Genomic DNA, 19,889 nt, shown 5'->3' with positions numbered 1-19,889 from the left:
TATTTTGTGTCCTGCTTTCTCTGCCGGTGCGTCTGATCCGAACACTGTGCGCTTCTTCCTCCACGGGCGCATTTCCACTTCAACAAAGCGAGCGGGGGCTTCGTTCGTCCGCTCCGCGAACTTGAGTCAACACGCCGGGGGAGAGACGCGCCGCCGCAGCCGGATTCATGTGGCTCCTCCACACTTGCAGACGTCTTTTCCTCGGAGCCGCAGGACTTTCTGCTCTTCTCGTTTGCGACAACGAAGCCCATTTTGCCTTTGGGGAAATGTGTTGTTAGACCTTGATTGTTGAGTTTTGCGTGATCATTAAATACATGCGGATCTTTCTGTAGGGGGACTTTTAAAATTTTTTTTTTTTTTTTTTTTTTTTGCGGGGATACTGCAGAGAGCGCAATACGGACCTCCAACCCAAGTGAACAATGCTCAGACTGGAGACCATCCTTTGCACTTTTTCTGTGCTGTCTGTTGCAGCCAGAGCAGATTTTAAAGCGAGGAATTGCAGCGAGGTGAGAGAGGCTTGCGTCGGCAAAGGCTTCAGCTTCGCACATGTTCCTCATCTGGAGATCCCAGGTAAGACTGGACTCAGTGTCTCCCTGCCTCTGGTTGTCACTTTGCCCCACAATATCTGCCTTTTGCCTACTTTTGTGGCACGAAAACCCCAAATGCATAACTGCGCATGGAAAAGTTAAAAAATAAATCAATCAATCAATAAATAAACACCGCAACTCATTTGAGATGCAGTCACATTACTGTAGTTTTTATGGATGCTGCAGGGGGAGATGTAAAGCCAGCCCCTGCAGATGAACTCCATCAAACTAATCGATTAGAGCACTTCAACCACCTGTCAGTCACCAAGTTGCCTTGAGTCTGACTAACGAAGTTAACCTCACACAAGGCACATATCAGAAAAGCCCAAACCGACTGAGCTGATGGTGATCAATACCCGAAGCAGCCTCCTGCTCTGCTGCCCCAGCTTGCACCAGAGAAGTGACAGGCCTGCTGGAACCAACGTGGGATGCCTGTGCACAACTGCAGGCTTATCAATTTAAGGCGACTTGTTTACTGATTATATAACCACACTGGGAGAACAATATCCTTTGAGCCAGCATCAATAGTGAATGTGAAAAAGGTCCCCCCAACCTTCCAGACAGCAGCTGGAGTACGGTCTGTCTGCATGTGCACAGCAGAGGTATTCTCCTGTGTTGGTCGAGCACAGAAAACAGCGATCAAGCTCTGCATATTAACTTTTGTCCTGCAAAAAATAAACACATGAATAAATAATAATAGTAATAAAAAAAAAAATGTAATACGATGAAGTGCAACTTTTTCTTCTCTGTTTCCAGTCCACACCCAGGGGCTGCTCTTTTTGTATTTGCATGTTTCCAGTCATAGTCCTGCTGAGCAATTTTGTCAGAGGACAGCATAGAGGGGACAAATTGTCAGATGTTCAGCTGAATTCGAATACAGCTGTTGAGCTCTCCTTATAAATGTATGTAGATGTATGTTAATATAGTTTAACAGCCAGTTCAGATCATGGTCAAATATCTCATGAATTTAAAATGTCATAAAGGTGTTTACTGCAATGCTCTGAGCACATGAAAATATGAAGTGCTTTCAGCCATTTGGCATAAATAAAAAAAAGTTATTTCAATAGATTCATTCAATATGAAGTCGTCTCTTCAGGTCCTCGTTACTGGCAAATAACTCCATCTGTAAAGCAGGAAAGCTGGCATGAGTTAAAGGCCGCATGTTTGATAACAGGCACACCTGTTCAGAGATGGGCTGAATACCAAACTGATTAAATCCTTTGCATCCATGTCTGTGACATCACAGCTAATCCCTCAAATGGGTGAAAAATTAATTCTCTCTCATCCCTCAACTATGTCACACCAAATGAGTGTCTTCTGATCTGCTCTATGACTGAGTCATAACCTTACATGTCTCCCGAAGAGACGGCGCGCTCCCCAACAACTCAGCAAAATCGCACAGTGATGGACATGCCCTTCAGGCCGGCAACTCGGTGCCTCTCGCTCATGCAAACAACGCTTAAATCTAAGGCAAACTCTGTAAATGTAAATGTGGAAATGCCTCCTCTTTGAAGGTTAATTCGAACAATTAAAGTTTATAGCCTATGAATTATCCTTGCAGATCCACATGTAGAAATATTACACTTTTCCAGGACATTAGACTTCATATCAACTTGAACTGATTTTGAATTTTGGCTGGTAAATTACTTTCTTGTGCTGTTTCCAATGGACGAAGTAGAGCAGTGGCTTTGTTTCAATACCTACTCTGAGGGTAGAATCATACAGTTGCTTTGAATTATTTTTCAGGTTTAAATTTTTCGAAGTGATAACTTCAGCTGAAATGGCGGATTTTATGATTTGGTATATTTGCTGACACATTGCAAAAAAAAAACCCCACTGTACATACAGCCTTAACTTGATTTTCTCATTCACTTTATTCTCTTAAAGATTTAGAACATGTTAAGGAGGTGATCCAGAAGCACCCCGGTCGTGGATGGAGAGCATTTTAAGTGCCGTCTTTACTTTATTACAGAACCAGTTGGCCTTTATGGGACCCGGTGTAGAGTGGCTCCAAAAGCTTTCCCACATGGCTTTGTGTTTCTGTCAGCCTTACAGCTGCCATCACACTCCATTAACTTACTGATGATTTATGAGAAATGTCAAACTTCATGTTACTGGTCCTCCTCGACAAATTAGTCTTTTACTGCTTCCACACGCTGTGCGTTCTTGTTAAATAATGCCTCTGCGCTGTTTGATTTCCTGAAATCTCCTGTCTGTTTTTGATAGGCAGAGCTTTGAAGATCAGATTGTAGTGACAGATGAGTGTGTGTGTGTGTGTGTGTGTGTGTGTGTGTGTGTGTGTGTGTGTGTGTGTGTGTGTGTGTGTGTGTGTGTGTGTGTGTGTGTGTGTGTGTGTGTGTGTGTGTGTGTGTGTGTGTGTGTGTGTGTGTGTGTGTGCGTGCATGCGTGTGTGGTCATGTATTTCTCTTTTCGTGGGTCCTGCAAGCTTGGAACACATTGGACTTATGGGGTCCAACCATTCTGTAGAATCCTAAATGCAAACCCTGCACCATTTTACATGTTTATGTCCTTGTTCTTAGCCAGGTAATTCTATAAAATGAAAATGCAATATGTGAATGGGAAGGTGCCATAATCAACTTAGGTGGGGTTTTTTGTATTTTAATGTATGTGCTGCTATCATTGTCAGACTTCGCTCATAAAACTGAGTTATTCAGGGAGCAAGTTGGACATGTACTGGTAGGGAAGCACCGATCCAGGATTTTTCACTTCCGATCCAATCTCGATACCCGAATTTAGATATCAGCTGATACTGATACTATTCTGATACCAGAGCTCTGTTTGCTTTATTATTATTTTTATTATTATTATTATTATTATTATTATTATTGATTTTATATGTGGCTGTAATAAACTCCGCTCTTCAGTAAAGTATGAAATGTACGAATGTATGCTTGTATCCAAAGACAACTTGAGGTTAGTATAAGGTCAGAAAAGGAAGCAGTACAAAGTATTTTAGTTCCATTTGGACAATGTGGGGGTCTGCGTGACATCATCATCTCATAATAAATTAGTTCCATCATTAAAACCTCAGAATTACTTTGTTAATCACTGGAGAAATGATTTAGCAACGCAGTACCAACAGAATGTTTTCAGCACTAACGCAGCACAAACGATGTACAACGGCTTTGCAAACATTCACATCAATGCTTTGTGGTGTTTTGAGCGTAAAATACGTCCAAACAGCGACATGTTGTCATGAAAAGTCGGGTAGCACAACGGAGATAGTTCCCTAGTATGCTAAGCTGACTGCAAACTGTGGAATGGATTTCCTGACTCATTACGCCGCGTCTCATTGAGACCCGCCTCCGTTCAGGAAATCCATTCCACATTTTGCAGTGAGCAGAGCAGCAGCAGGGAAACACATGGACTAATTTCAGCAAAAGCACAGAAGAGACTGCATGGATCGGAAATCTCCGTAGGTTGGATTGGAAATTTCCGATTCGTGAATTACGTTCGTATCGGAACCCGATACCGATTCTGGATCGGATCGGCCCCATCCTTATCTACTGGACTTGTTACATGTTTCTGTAGAATTTGATTTCCTACAGAGATATTGTGTTGCCTTTCACATTATGATCATACAGTAAGGTTTTTTTTTGTCCGATATGAATCACAAGCATTACAAGAATAATGGGAAACAACAGTAATGACGCTGCATGCTATTATTGTGAGGGTAGTATTATGCTCAGCATGACTTAAAACGCTCAACCACAGCTACGAAATATCTTTTATGGAGCAGAAAATGAAAAGCTTAGGACGCCAGACTTTTTCTTTTGTGATTGCTCAGAGAAAGCAGGTCAGATGGATGACATCATTTAAGTTAGTGTTATTGACAGAAATGTTGTTATGATCCAAAGCTCTAAAGGCTCCAATGGTACAATAATTCCGACAAGACAAAGGTGACTCAACCTGGCAGGATCCTGTGAGTAGCTACACACAGTGTAAGTCTTTATGAAGCCTTCATAAATCATGAAACATTGTAAAGCGTTACAATAAAATACTGTTCACACATCTAACAATGTCTATCTCCTTCAGCCCTTCAGATTGCTTCACTCTTTATCTATTTAATATGACTGTTAACAAATTAATTATATTCGTTCCCTGTTGAAACCTCTTCTCCATTGCTCCTGTTAGAGATCAGGCTCTCACTCAGCCTTGGTCCTGCAGTCTCAGTTTCCACTCAAGTGGATTACCCAACGTCTGAGACAAGATATGGAAAGTGAGTCATACAGCAGACTGCTGCATTCAATGGAACTTCTTAGCATGTCATATTCTGTGCTATCATTTGACGTCCAGCTCTGTTTACTGCCAGTCAGGAGATGGAGGAGGGACAGAAATAACGGTGCTGATATTTTATGTGATCTTTGGCCGCCTGTACAACGAGGCAAACGATCTCTCCTGAAGCGTGTAATGTGCGCAGGATTTCTACTGTCATGTAATGGGATGGAGGGGATTAAAAAGGGGCTAAATGGGTGTGCCTGGAGAAGGGAAAAGGCCAGGTGACTTTGTTAGCCCCTGCAGCATACTTCACAGTTGCCGTGATGCATTGTGAAATCATTGCCACCTTCCTGTCAGTCACCCGTGTGGAAATAGATCCGCCGGTGAAGTCCTGCGAGGGATCACAGCTGTAATGGCTTTATGGGGTGTTTATGCTCTACAAAGCATACAACGTCCGATACTCTTATACTCAACAAACATATGATTGGACTTTTTGGATACATGCTACTGTTTAGGTTTGTATACGTCTGGACTAATATTTGAGCCAGTGTTCTCCTATGTGTGATTTTCTCCTACTGAGAGGTGGGGGGGAGCACTATCAGGGAAGAAAAGAACCCAAACAATCATCATTTTTCTCGCGGCAGAGGGGATTTCTCAAACGCTGTCTCCACCCGTGTGTCATCAATCATGCTTATGAATGCCAAAATGGCCTCATGATGGGCTGTCTCTGTGGGTGTTCCCTCTCCGAGCTGCAGGATATGTTATGTCCTGCAAGTGTTTGAGGCCAGGAGGAAGAAGAAGACACCACACTCTAAAGATAGGAAAGGAGAGAGGCTGGGTTTTTTTTCCCCCTCTTACATTTGTAATAAGAAATTAATTAGACAACCTCAACAAGGACATTGCCAAGTATGACTTCTTAAATGTTGTATTTTTCCTGTAACTTTTAACTTTTCTTCATGTGCAGTCATGAATATCGGATATTTTTAAGGCAGGATTAACAAGTTATTTCTGGCTTGAGTGCATGCGCCGCTTTTGTTAACAATTATGCTAGGTTATTGTGCCCTACATTACCGTGTATATTAAATATTATTTCCAGAATTCAAATTACAGTTTTAATTCTTTGCACCACTAATGTAATTGTAACACTGTTGTTTGTGTTGCATGAAATCCCAATCATTTTGTTGATTACAGTATGAATCACCCCCAAACAGACATGGAGTCAGTTTACGTTTTTCCAACCAACAGTTTTCTATTCTGCCAGACTTTTCTCAGACCTCAGATGTTGATAAATTGTGTGCTTCTTTAGGAAAGAGGGGTAACTCCTGTCTGCAGGGTTATGCAGACAGTATTCTCTAAGTTATATTTCTAAACCCTAATCCTGTTTGTGACCTAAACTTTCTGTTTATTTTGTTTTTGGCCTCCAGCAGGGTTTATGTCCAACTTTCTGTTGCTCATAACCCTGCTTACTGAAATTTTAATACAGCCTACACATTTTAAAACCAGGGGGGATTTCAGTTTAAAGTTTTGTACTTATTAACAATGCAGTGTTTTACACATTCACATCGCATGTCGTGTGAATGTATGTATAATTATTTACATTTTTTACTAGCTTTTAATGCCATATGGAAACAAAGCCTGTTTTCTCGGCGGCAAAAGAACAATATTTTCTGAATACATAAATAAGAGTGGAAATTAAAAAAAAACATGAAAGAGACACAGGCTTTTTGAAGCTTGGCCAAATAATCTAAGCGTTCTGTGCCTTGTTTATATCGCTGACACGCAGCCGTTGTCATATAGGTTACTAAAGGAATGATTCTGCTTTCACTGCCGTGAGAAATTAATGTTGTCAAACTCATTTGAGCTAAATCTCTTGTGAAAAACAAGGGATTGAGGCGACTCTCCAGAGATGGCGTGGATGTGTAATGGTTTAGGAATCATTTGAAATGTGAAGGAACGAGTGCTCTTGTTGTCAAAAAGAGATTGAATAGATGTTGGTTTGATCCATTAGTTCCTGTCAACAACTGTCCAATTAAATCCTAACCTGGAGACACTAAGAAATAGCCTTTTCATTTCTCACTTAAGCAGCTGGCATAAACACATTTCCAGTAGTCATTGATCCAGTTTTTTGACCAGTGCAGCCTGCACATACTGAATACTTTCTCACTGATATATAAATAGAAGCCCTTCAGTAGGTTACAGTTTATTCTAATCACTTTTAACCAAACTTCATTGATATACTTGACGTCATGCTATGAAGCTTAAAACATATTTCTTTCCCCAAAGTGCAGTTTGGAGTAGTCCTTGGGTGTTTGGCAGGATTAAATTTAAGACAGACTGTCACTAACTCCTGTGAAATCATAATTTCTGAAAAAAAACCACCCAATCCAAACTGTATTTTTGTGACAAGTCATTTCTTTAGACATTTTGACACTTATCTCTCACTTGCTTGTCGACTCGGATTGTGTTTATTTTCGAGAACTTTTTATGCAGTTTGATGTAGTTGATAAAATCTTTTTTAAGCCATCTGCAGTTCATTACAAAAAAAAAAATGAATGTGTGTGTGTGACAAAATTTTATTGACATTACGATGAAATTTTGGCATCTGGCTGTGACATATATTTGGTACTTTTCCCCTGACATCTCATATGCCAGTCAAAACGTAGCCATCGTGAAACAAAGCCCACTTTGAATGCCTCATTGCTGTCGTTGGATCTATCTTTAGCTGCACGTCTGCCACTCCTGTCTTGTTGACAACTTCTGACTAGACATGATGTGCAACTGGAGAGGATGTTTGCCTTTACGCTGCTCCCGAGGACAGTTCATTGTGCGGTGCTTCGGCATACCGCCATGGGGAACGTATGTATTGTGCAGCCCTGTCGTGTACTCGCCCTCTCAGTTAAGCAGCCTGCTGACTAGAGGACACTCGCACCATAACAAGGCGTAATGGCGGGTGTCTGCATTGTAAACTGTAAATTCTGAGTGAAAGGTAATGATCAGTGCAAGTCTCAGGGCTGTCCAGGTCCCTAAACAGCCACCAGCTGCTACCCATACTGTAGTCCTCTGCCATGCTCCACTTAGCAAACTGATGCAGACGAGAGTGGCTCGCCTGCTCACTTCTCATTCTCAGGGGCTTCTCGGCGTGCTTCCCACATGGATCGAATATCCACGCTGGACTTTTCAAGCCTCCACCAGGCTTTTTATTACATACTGCTCAATAAATATCAAAGCCAGACATAGTGCTACATATGCTGATTATGCTGCACTTGTCACTCCTAAATGTGCTGCACATGGTGTTAGGGAATCCATACATTAATCTTAACTGTAATGATATTGGTGCACCTTACAGCAGGGTACATGGTGCATAAATATTCCGTAGCTATTACCTCCAAGGTCAAAAACATTGTACTTTTTGGTATTATATTTATCTTCATGACAAAGCTTTGTACTCGGGTATTTGATTCTACCTCATTCTGTTTGTTTTCAATTTTGTACAATGTCAGTAGATGGTAGAGAAAAAAAATGGCATTACCAATTTGTCTGGTCAATCTGCACTGGAATTTATGTTTGGGTCAACATGGGAAGGTATAGTTTCAGAGAGTTTTATGCTCAAGTGTCATAATATTATAGCACCGATTTGGGACAATTCTCTTGGCAACAAAATAAATAGTCACAAAAACCTATTTCTCCACAACAGCTTCTTCAAAGCCTCCTAAAAAAATTCTTCTGGAATGATTGAGGGCAGTTGTGCATATATATTTCTTTTCACCAAAGACATTTTTTTTAATAGTGCATTTACAAATATTTCAATATGAAAGGCCATATCGTTGAGTCAACACATGGCTGTTTTATCATGCACATAGCCTTGCACATGGCATGTAGAAGCAGAATATCTTGACATACTCAAAAAAATACTGACATATTTGAGAGGAGTCTGAAACTGTTTCAACATCTTTATTCCTGTCCTTTTTCCCTTCACGCCGATTCTCCTGAGGATGAAGAACACCATCATCCCATTGTACTGTGCTGCTTTTATTGTAGACTGTTTTATGTCAGTGAGAATTCATTTCCTCTTGAACCTGTCCTCATTCACCCAAGGACACATACCCTTCCATATCAGCATCCCCCAGTTATTTAAAACACGAACATGCCTTTCATTATGACTTCTGACACGACCCAAAATGTGATAGGAATAACGTCATTCACTTTTGATTGATGCAAGTTCTAACTTGAGCAAGAAACTTGGCTATTCTGTACACAACACCCTCTGGAGACTTTGTTCAAAGTCTGAAGGAAACTCTGAAAGAGTGGAATGCGCAGATTTATAGATTAACGCCGAATTTCATATGCATGGTATGCAATTCTCTCAAACAGCGGGGCCTAAGGATATGGTCTCATTTTTACATGTGGACTTCTTGTCAAAATGTTATCCTTCAGTTAGAGGGCATGTTTGCTTTGTGCTACACAGAATGAGGGATGAAGCTGAACTACTGAATGTATATTCCATTTAAATTGCCAACGTGTATATATGCACTGGACGTCAGAAAGCATATGACATGAGCTAACATTAGTTGACATTCAGACATCCAAGGTGCTTCATTTACATATTCAAACGGAGTAGACATTAGGGATGCAACGGTTCTCTGTAAAATATTGAACTGTTCAGTTTGCCCTGCACGGTTCAATATGCCCTTATGGATGGCAGCTTTTCGCGTTTTGCAATTCATTTTGCATTGACACTTTACAGGCCACTCTGTGTGTGTGTGTGTGTGTGTGTGTGTGTGTGTGTGTGTGTGTGTGTGTGTGTGTGTGTGTGTGTGTGTGTGTGTGTGTGTGTGTGTGTGTGTCCACAGGCTGAATCAGCCTGTTGTACAAAAGCCCTCATGGGCCAGAAGGCAGTACCCATAATTGCGTCACTCAGGGCTGTTCTGCCCCTGGAGTTTAAACGGAACAATTATGGTGGCTCAGTCACATACTCAAACTATTAAAACAGTTCAGCAAATAGTTCCAGATAACATTTGAAATAAGCTGTGCAGTTGCTGAATTGGTCCTTGTTCTACTCCAACTGGTTTGATGAAGGTTTTGCAATGCATCAGGCCTCCGCTCTGCGCCGGCTTCATACAAATCACCAGTCTGGCATCGTTAGATATTCGCTGTTGTGAAAGCAGTTGACAAAAATTTGAATGTCTGCAAATGTTGCTTGACACATGTCCCATATGTAAAAAGGAAACACGAGCGTGCATAGGCACCCTGATGTAATGCTTTCTGACAGTCGAGGACTTGAAAATGTAACACCAGTGAACAAACTACTGTTTATTGAGAAAGCATTTCAAGGGATCTATAGTGCCTCTACAAAAAAAACATGTTCTCTTTATGCATAAAACCGTGGCCCAAAAAAATGTTCAAGTAAGAATTAGAACCAACAGAACATTGTTTAACCTTAACATTGCAACAGAATGACGCAATTCAAACGACCATGGCAAATGACGGAAGGAGGGGTGTTGTTGATCAAATAACCTTGTAATCTGGTGGATTCCCTGGTGACATACTGTACCTAGCGTTAGCGAGGGTATGCGTGCTACAGAGTGCCCGTTCTAGTTGATCAGGAGATGGACGGAGTGCGTTTTGTGTTATAGTCAGATCTATTGAGCCATTTTCTTTTATACATGAAGCAACAAAACACAATAAAAATCTATTCACAAGTTATATCCACCTACTTGCAGCAGTGGTATATGATTTTCTGGTTCACTCACTCTTTGTTTACCTGTTGATGTAAGTCTCTTGAGACCTCACAATAATCACAGCAATTATTCTGTTGTTATTCTGTTACAGTGCATTGTGCCTTGTTTGAGTCAATGCTGTGAATTTAGTCATATACTATTGATTGATGTCTGTATAGTGCAGAAGCTTTCACACTTTTACAGCCATATTTTCATGAAAAAAGAAAAAAAAAACCCACTACAAATTGCTGTACCAATCAACCATTATGATCATTTGCCTGAAATTGTGCAGATATCCTTTTTGTATCCACACCTATAAACAAACTCTGTGTATTCTGATTTCTTTTAGTCAGAGCTAGCATTAACCTGAAGCAATCTGAGCTACAGTCGCGCCTCTGTTCGATCGGGGCCTGCCTTCCCTCCCCACGTGCATCAATGAGTCCTGGCCCCCATTAACCTGTCACCCGTTCATCGCTTTTTCTTCCTTGGACTACTTTTGATAGATAGTGACTGGGAACACCCACAGGAGCTGCATTTTGGCCGATGTTCTGACCCACCTGTCTAGCCATCTCAATTTGTCCCTTGCCAAACTCGCTCAGTCATTTTGATTTTCCATTTTGTTCCGCTCACATCTTTTAAATTCAAGCTATTAACTTAGTACTTAATAAATCATGCCTACTATCAGGTACCATATTATTATTGTGATTACTTCACCAATCCGTGTGCATATTGTCCTGGCTGATCAGTGCATTTATATAAGCATATGATATATGTTTGTTCATTGTAATTAGTGGGGTAGTTACTCACTGGGGCAAGATTAAACTCACCAATGCATTCATGATTTCAGTGAGCTGATAAGAGTTTTATAAAAATGAAAGTTACTAAAATCCCTGCTACTTTTTGATTTTTGGTTGAACTGATGTCACAGGGAGCAAAAAAAAAAAAAAAAAAAAAACCTGCCCTGACACAAGGAATGTTGATCTCATTAGGACTGACGGTGGCTTCAAGTGTGAATCCATAAAATGTTTGTCAGGAGGAACTGTGGGACAGAGCAGATGGCAGAGCACATATGCTGTGTGTCTCTTTGGCCAGGTACACTGAGGAATACTTCAGAGAGTTGGCCTACCTTTGCCGTTATGTGCAAAAACTTGGACAGTTTGAAACAACCTGAGTCACAAGTTAAGTCGAAAAGCATCCTTTCCATACAGTCGTCATAAAGCACACTTGGAAATGTGTTTTGAAGCAAGGAATTAGAAATGACTTCAATGTCTATAATGCTATGTTATGATTACAGTTTTGGGTAGATGTTAAATGTTCTCTCGCCTATGATTGCATCCTCCATTTGGATATTCTCTCTTATGCTCCCATTTGAGTGGCTTCATATGCCCTGTTTTGAAAGAATCATCCAAGAAAAAACATTTAGAATTGTTGTTGTACACATCTTTCTTCGACAGTGTTGTGAAAAAACAAAACACTTGCATATCAGTCAGTTTTTTAGAGCATAGTTTTAAAGCTTGGTCTCTCTGAGTGAGACTTGGGTGCAAAAAAACTGAAATGTGGCACGATCTGAAAGCGGCATTTGAATGTGACATACTGGAACGCTGAACAATTCAGTGGTTATGTGTTTAATGACAATTTGTTACGTCTTTCATTATTGAGAATGCGGCATTGGAGATTTAATATTAATACCAGATTTAACTTTCCCTTTCGATAGACAAAAAACACTTCTGATAAATATGACTTTCACAATTAAGTAGCTGTAATATTTTTGAAAGGTCTTTTGGAGGGCGGCGACCCACCGTGACTACACACGAGTAAAACAAACTGACAATTAAGACTGTGAAGCAGCCACAGTTTCTATCACAATGTTTGTCTCTTGTACAGAGTAGTCGAGGCCAAGAAGCGAGAGAAGTGAACAGGTGACTGGACTTTTTCTGTCCTGAATTCCACTACTCATTGGTCGCTACTTTTGGTTAGGAACACCTTTAACCCCCAATTGCTTGGGATTGTGTAACGCATTCAGCATCAAACATGCAGCCAAAAGACAAAAAGACCCTTACCAATATAACCCACTCTGCTCTGCTCCTGATGGAGAATTTCAGTAAAATAAGAATCCTGTCTATTATGATTGCTTTTCATGTCAGGGAGCTGCACATTGGCTGAGTTGTTGGATGGACTATCCTGAGATTGGATGCTCACTTTATCTGCTGCTTCAGCGTCCACAGTTTTCCACAGTCCCCCAAAAAATACATGTATGAAGACATGTGATCTGTTCAGGAAGTAACTTTACCACGTGTCTTTCTTTATCCCATTGTGGACTGGGAGAAGACAGGAGAATTGATGATGGATGTTCATGCGAGAGCCAAAGGTTCCAGGGTTGAGGGCTTCGGCCAGAGGGTGTGAGTGCTGGTCCATCATACAACTCTGTTATCACACTATTATAACATTATTGTCTGCTGACTATCATTGATGTGTGAGTAATTGTGTTTTGTACATTGAATCACTTTGGAATCTTGTTTCGTATGACTAGCTGGTTTATCGTCATACGTTACAGTTCAGCTCAGAACATGCACATATACACATGACTCTTGTCTCTGAATGTAATTTGAGTAAAAGTGTCATTACCAGTCCTCTGGTGGTTGTCGAGACGCAAGAGTGGCAGGAGAGAGAGGTCCGGGCATTGACTTGGTCTGCTCGTCTTTTATGGTTTGTCAATACTGAATACTGACTGTTAAATGACAAGTATGTGTTCCAAAGTAGTAACCCATCTCAGCAGGAAGAAGGTCAAATTTAAATATCCTTGCCGAGTGTCATAGTGATAATAGAGTGGTTGATTTGACTGACACTCCATTTGATTAACCTCATGAGAGTGACATGTTGTAATTGCAACTTATGATGGACGGTGTTAATAAATCTGAGTACATGAATATCTCTCTCTTATTAAAGCTCAACTTTACATTTTTCACAATATTGTCACATAGTTAACACAAGTGACACAACAGTAGTGTGTATTGGATCCGCTGCTGTATTGCCATTAATATGTTAATGTGTGTGCGATCTGTGTCTCTGTGCGTACGTTAAACAGTCTGGTCTGGTTGCTTGAAGTAAAGTCATGTCTCCTCCTGTCAGCTCTGAAGAAGTGGAGGAAGGATACTGGGTTTTACAGTGAGGTTAGGCTGGGACAAACCTCTTTGTTTCCCCTTCACCGTGCTCTTAATACTGAACGACTTGCCGAAGGCGAGCTTCAAAATCAGGATATTATTGGATAATACTTTCTGTATGCTGCAAAAGTATGGCTCGCCAAAGATCACAGTCAACTTTATTTGGAAATCTTACTGGACCCCCCCACCACCACCGCCGCCACCAGTCCCTGTGTTTGCATGAATTCTGACCCGTTGCCAGCAGATGTAATGAGATGCAAATATATAAATAAAACTGTCCTGAAGCTGTGGTCACATATTTATTTGAAGAACATTTTTGTTTTCTCAACTGTTTCCAAAAGCCTTTTGCAAATCTCACGGGTCACAATAAAGCTGCTCTATTTTTTTCTCTTGAAAAAAGCCGCATGAGGTGAGAAAAAGAAATTCTACCAGTGAGGAAAAGCTCACTGGAAACACATTTGACATATTTCTTATGATTGAAAATTTGAATTGCATGAAAGGTTTCAGCGTGTGTTTGATGGGGGAATGACCTCGTGAAGCACAGCATTTTACTACTTTCTTTTTCTTTACAGTTTTGTGATGGCATTATGCTGTTTAATGCTTCAAATTTGCCTCAAACTATATCTATACTGACATATAATAGTGTCGTATACTTGAATGATATAAGGTAAAATATGGCACCATTACCAGTTTTTGCAGTTGCTTTGAATAAAAGCCGCTCAGTTCCATAAAAATGCCACTAATGGAAAACAATGCAGTGTCTTTCAACGAAATTGAGTATTTTCATCCAGTTTCAGCATAAGGATCGATATCAGAGAAGTTAATCATGTGGTAAGATTGGTCCTGAAAGTTTCTGATGTTTCATGTTCTGTCATTGTTTAGAGTTGACACCGAAATGAATCTTGGAGAAAAAAGGAAAGTAATTTCCTAGATTGCTACAGTAATTGCACTTGATGATTTCTAAATGGACAGTGCACTTTCTGATGAAATGTTTGCAATTCGGAGGCAGATCAATGGTTGTAAAAGCTCACTTGAGAAATTCACAAACCAGACAAGTATATCAGCCCCCCAAAATTATTTTCAGTTGGATTAACTTGGAAAAATTGCCATATTGGGAAACTCGTGCTCTGATACTTGCATTTTCACTTATTTTCACTTTCATTGCTTTTTTTTTTTTTCTTATTTTGTGTATCATTAGCGATTCCATGGTGGTCCGGGTTGTTACAGGTGCCAGGCGATTCTGAGTGGGTTTTGTCTTGAGTCTCACAATTGTGTGCATGCAATGTGAAGACATACTTCATCTAATGGTTCATGAACTCTTCGTGTTGAAGCAGCAATTACATGGTGTCAACAGAAAGAGAAAGGACCACACTCCATAATCTTAAAAGCCATTTTTATTCCTTGGCTTTTAACTATGTTTGAGACTCCATCTGGTTATATTGTTGCCAATCTTTGTTTTACTGCATTTTGCTGTTTTAACTCTTCTCTTTTTTATTTTCGTCTTTTATGTGAAGCTGTTTTAAAGTGCTATATAAATACAATTGACTTGGCTTGACTTAACATTAATCTATAGAACTGAACTGAACTCCCCAAAATGCTTTGAAAATCCCACCAGTGCTTACCTAGAAGCAGAGGATGGTTGCACAACTATTCGTCTATTCGTCTATATTTGGTACCTGATTCATTTTGACTGTGGTTGCTAAGCTATGAAGCACCGATCTCAGCCAATGCAACAATTGCAGACAATTTGGAGTTGCCATTGAATTGAACAAATATGTTTGAGGTTTACAAGAATAAAGGTAGGAACCCACTAGAAAACTCATGCAGACACAGGGAGAACATGCAAACATAATTGGTGTTTTCACAAGGCAACAGTTATTAGTTCCCTAATTGCACACTGCGATTTTGTTTTTTTCAGACAGTGGATGGGCAACTGTTAGGATATTTTTGCCATTATGTCTTATAATCTGAGAGATTAGAGAGATTTACCAACAGCCAATGTCATGGTTGTGCGACCACTGCTATCCTGTGATAATTTCCCGACAGTGTCAGAAATCCTCGATAGCCGGCACGCTACACCGCTGCCACCTACAGATAATCACCAACCAATCGAAACACAGCAGAGTATTGTGCAAAGATCAACGTGACATTGGTGCGTGGGATTCTGGAAAAAAAAAAAAAAAAAGACCGGAAAAAAAGGTCAACCTTATAGAGACAAGAAAAGCTTTGTCTATACAATGTATAGACAAGAGCTCCTATCTTTACCAGAACATTGTCCTTTCATATTAATGCATAACCCAGCCGGCGTTATCGTGTCTGGACAACAGCTCTGATTCAGTGGAGGTCGACATTGTGCAGTAAAATAGGTTGTCTGGTGAAATCATGCAGACTGTGGCTTTGAACAATTGGAAATTGCAAAGTAGTGTGCCCATTCAGTACTTGCTCAAACAATTAGACTTTGGAATTTTAGTGTCCAAATAATCCGTATTACATGTATTAATTGTTCAGAAGCAATCTCAGTCTCACAATTGTATTATTTATGGGACACAATGTTTAATCAGGGTTTACCTACAATGCGGTGACCTCAATTCAGTATCAGTCTTTCATATGTTATTAATGTGCGACTGCATAAGGTCTTCTACAACCACTTTATAATGACAGAACAAGTGTTTCTCCCAGCAGTAAAAGAACTGTCTGGTCCACACTCGCTCCTGTCTGATGCTAATGTGTGGTCTGCGCTCCAGTAGATAGATGGCCTGGGATGCCTCAGTGCTGTTTTAACCTTGACTTGGAAGGTCGTGGCACTTTGCTGAGTGGTGGAGTCCCTTGAAAGCGCCTTCCCATATGTTGATGTACGACAGGCTTACATTGAAGTGATGTTTTGCTCTGTTGAGACTGCTGGAGCACACAGTAGGGTTGTTGTGTCAAGATGGATTTCATTCCCTCTTCCTGACATATCTGATGAAAAGACTGCACTACAGCTTTGTAGCCTGCGGGACTCGCTAGTAATGTAACCTCTTTTCTCCCGTCTGTCTGTGATATTAAACAAGTTTGAGGATCCATGATTTGAGAAATAGGCGCTATTTGAAAATCACTTTTCAGTCGAATTGAAGAGAACAAAGAGTGAGATTATTCTGCTGGTATTGAGAAGTTGTCAATGTACATTTAAGTATGCAATGAGAAGTATATACTGTATATTATTCCCAATGTTCACTCATTTTGAAGTCTGTTTTGAGAAAGAGCCCCAAATTATATTATATATATATGAATGTCTTTTAATCCTGACATTATGGTTTGTCTTAATGGATTGAATTCATTCAACAATGCGTTCCCATCATGTTCTAGATTTTTAAAAACATTAAATTTCAATTATAAGAAGACATTTACTTCTTAATATATTGAAGTTAGAGATTCATAACAATAGCTATAATTCAGTCATTAAAAAAAAGCATTCGCTAAAATTGTAAAGTGTGAAATGTTTATTTAGCTGATATATTGTCTCATTTGGAGGTTAAGGGGATATTCCCCCTCGACATGTTTGGCAATACCCACTGCCCAATAGAAAGTGAAATTAAACAGAATGGTACATTAAACATATTCCCATAAGGAATGGAGATGAAATCATTTAAATCACATTTTTCATTCCCTGTTGTTTCTTGAGGAACAAACAAAAGTACTGAAAGTGGTACTTTATCATATCTGCATTTCACATTCTATATGGATTTTATATTTGCAGAGATACACAAGATGAAGAGATATTAATATGTATTTTATGCACTTAATGCACTCCCTTAAATCAATTTATGGACCAAAAAAAACACATTTAAAGCAATATCTTCATTTTCCAAGGGTACGTGTTGCTTCAACCATTATCAAAGAAATGTTAAGGCTTGACTCCGGTTTGCAACAGACACATGAGGTGCTACAAATTGTGTTCCTCTCCCATTGTCTGTGGTTTGGAGCGCATCACAACCAGGGTGGCTCAGTCTGTGGGTTTCCTGCTGAATTGTGATAGTTTTGAAGTGTAGCTGCGGATTGTGCCCGGGCAGACTGAATTTTGTTGTCAAGTCACATGAATAATATCTATGAGTAAAGATCCTAACCTGGCTTGTTTGTGTGAATTTTGCTGTCACCCTGAACATCATTTTTTTTTTCATACGTAGAAAAAAGGATTGAAACTTCAAATATTTATATTGAAAAGCCAAATCTGAAATGATTGACCTGATGATATACACATATGTCACACTGGATAATGATAGTGTGATTTGTAAATAGCACCTTGCAGTAATAGGAAATTGTTGGACCATAACTAGTGTACATGGTTCTGTCCTGTTCTATGTTGACTTCTGGCATTAGTCTGGATTTGTGTACCTATTTTTCCTGGTTTTGTCTCACATTTTGTGTCATGGACTTGTCGATAATGCAGAGCGATCTACTCACACAGTTTCACTTATAATTCATGGTCACCAATGCATCTAAAATTCAAGTGTCTTCAATGAGTGAAAGCTGGAATAGTAAATAATACTACATATTATTTGGTATTCGAATGAACAAACACAAAGCCTGTTCTTTTTTTAGATTGACAGGTTTTTCTCCAAAACAGAATGTCACTGTGGGGATTTTTATACCAACATATCCCCAGTAAAGCTTGTAAACTGATTTTTTTGTTCTTTAAAGAGCCTCAGGAGCTCAATCCACTTTTATTTTATTTTATTATGAGTTTTGAGGTGTATTCTTGACTTTAGTACCAATACAGCTGGGACAAGTATATACTCACCTTCTCTACTCAAGTGGAAGTACAGATATTAGTGTAATGAAATGTACTCAAGTACAACAGTAACTTGGATGATCGGGTCAAGTTATATGCATGAATCTATAACTGGTTTTTAGTTTAAAAAGCTATAAAAACTATTATCATAAATAAAACTTGTAGTTTTTACCATCCTGCCACCACCCTGAATTGGATAACACAGAATAGAAGAAGGATGAACGGATGGTTGGAGGAGTTGTGGGACTTAAATATTTATATGTAAAATTATTATATGACAAACGTCATAAAAAGTTGAAAGTAAAAATGATCTTCTGACCATTCAATTTGATATTGTGTTGAATGCCTCAAGATGTTTACACTTGGTTTGAATCAATATCGCTTATTGGTATTGCAACTTTACATTTACTCGTTTCTGAAACCCTGTCCCCTGTGGTTCAGCTTCACTCTATGTTGTTACATATCAAAACAACATCAAGCCATTTGAACAAGTGATGACCAGTTTTTAGACTCAGATGATTTTGAAATAGATATATTTCAATTGTATGTAGTAGAAGTAAAGATAACAAAAAACAAACAAAAAAAACACTCAACTATAATCATGTCAAAAGCACATAATTGATGAATAAATAGTGTTGCTGTGATATAATGAGCCACTTCCCTGAAGATGACTTGATGCTTTTAAAACCCAAACTCTCCTGATAAACTACGGTCACCACTGCCATTTGAAATTCAGCAACCTAACATCATAGAGGCAGTTAATCTGGTGAAATAGTTTCTACTGTGGACCGTTGCTGCCTTTGTTTGGGAAAATCAGATGATATGCATCATTAGCATTTTCATTCACGTCAGTAGAGAGCCAATGTAATCAATTATGTAATGTGGGAGAATATTTAAACATAATATATTGCATTGATAACCACTGGTCAGTGAAATCACATAATTTAAGACCCCCCCCCCCCCCCCCCCCCCCCCCCACACACACACACACACACACACACACACACACACACACACACACACACACACACACACACACACACACACACACACACACCATTCATGTATGAAACAAAGGGCTCGTTTACTATAAAGGAAATATAGTGTTATTCCTTGTAGAGAGTTTCATTCTAGACTGTTAAGCAGTCCCTGAATATCACTTGATTTGTGAAGCACAGTGAGAATCCCAGGGGTTATGTAGAATAGACATAAAATACTTCATTGGTATGTGAGTCTGGTTCTGCTGGAGGTTTCTTCTTGTTAAAAAGAGTTTTTTTTTCTATCTCCACTGTCGCCTGTGCCCGCTCATGGGGGATTGTTGGCTTTTTTTATTTGCATGCTAAGAGCTAATGAGATGACTATGTTGCAATTGGCGCTATATAAATAAAACCTATAATGAACAAAAAAGGGATTTACA

At 39.6% G+C, this 19,889-nt stretch overlaps 1 protein-coding gene across 1 annotated transcript in view; it reads left to right on the top strand.

Moving 5' to 3' along the window:
* Positions 1-380: 380 nt before the first annotated feature.
* The window catches only part of LOC308131307 (glypican-6-like), a 91,393-nt gene continuing 71,884 nt past the window's right edge, over positions 381-19,889 (top strand). Inside the window, exon 1 of the mRNA XM_080498004.1 lies at positions 381-570. Coding sequence (XP_080354130.1) covers positions 420-570 — 151 coding nt within the window. The 5' untranslated portion in view covers positions 381-419. The remainder of the gene's footprint in view (positions 571-19,889) is intronic.

Source organism: Blennius ocellaris, assembly GCF_963422515.1.
Source record: "Blennius ocellaris genome assembly, chromosome: 6".
Lineage (NCBI taxonomy): Eukaryota > Metazoa > Chordata > Actinopteri > Blenniiformes > Blenniidae > Blennius > Blennius ocellaris.
The sequence above is the reverse complement of the archived record's forward strand: the minus strand, read 5'-3'. Positions and strand labels throughout refer to the sequence as shown.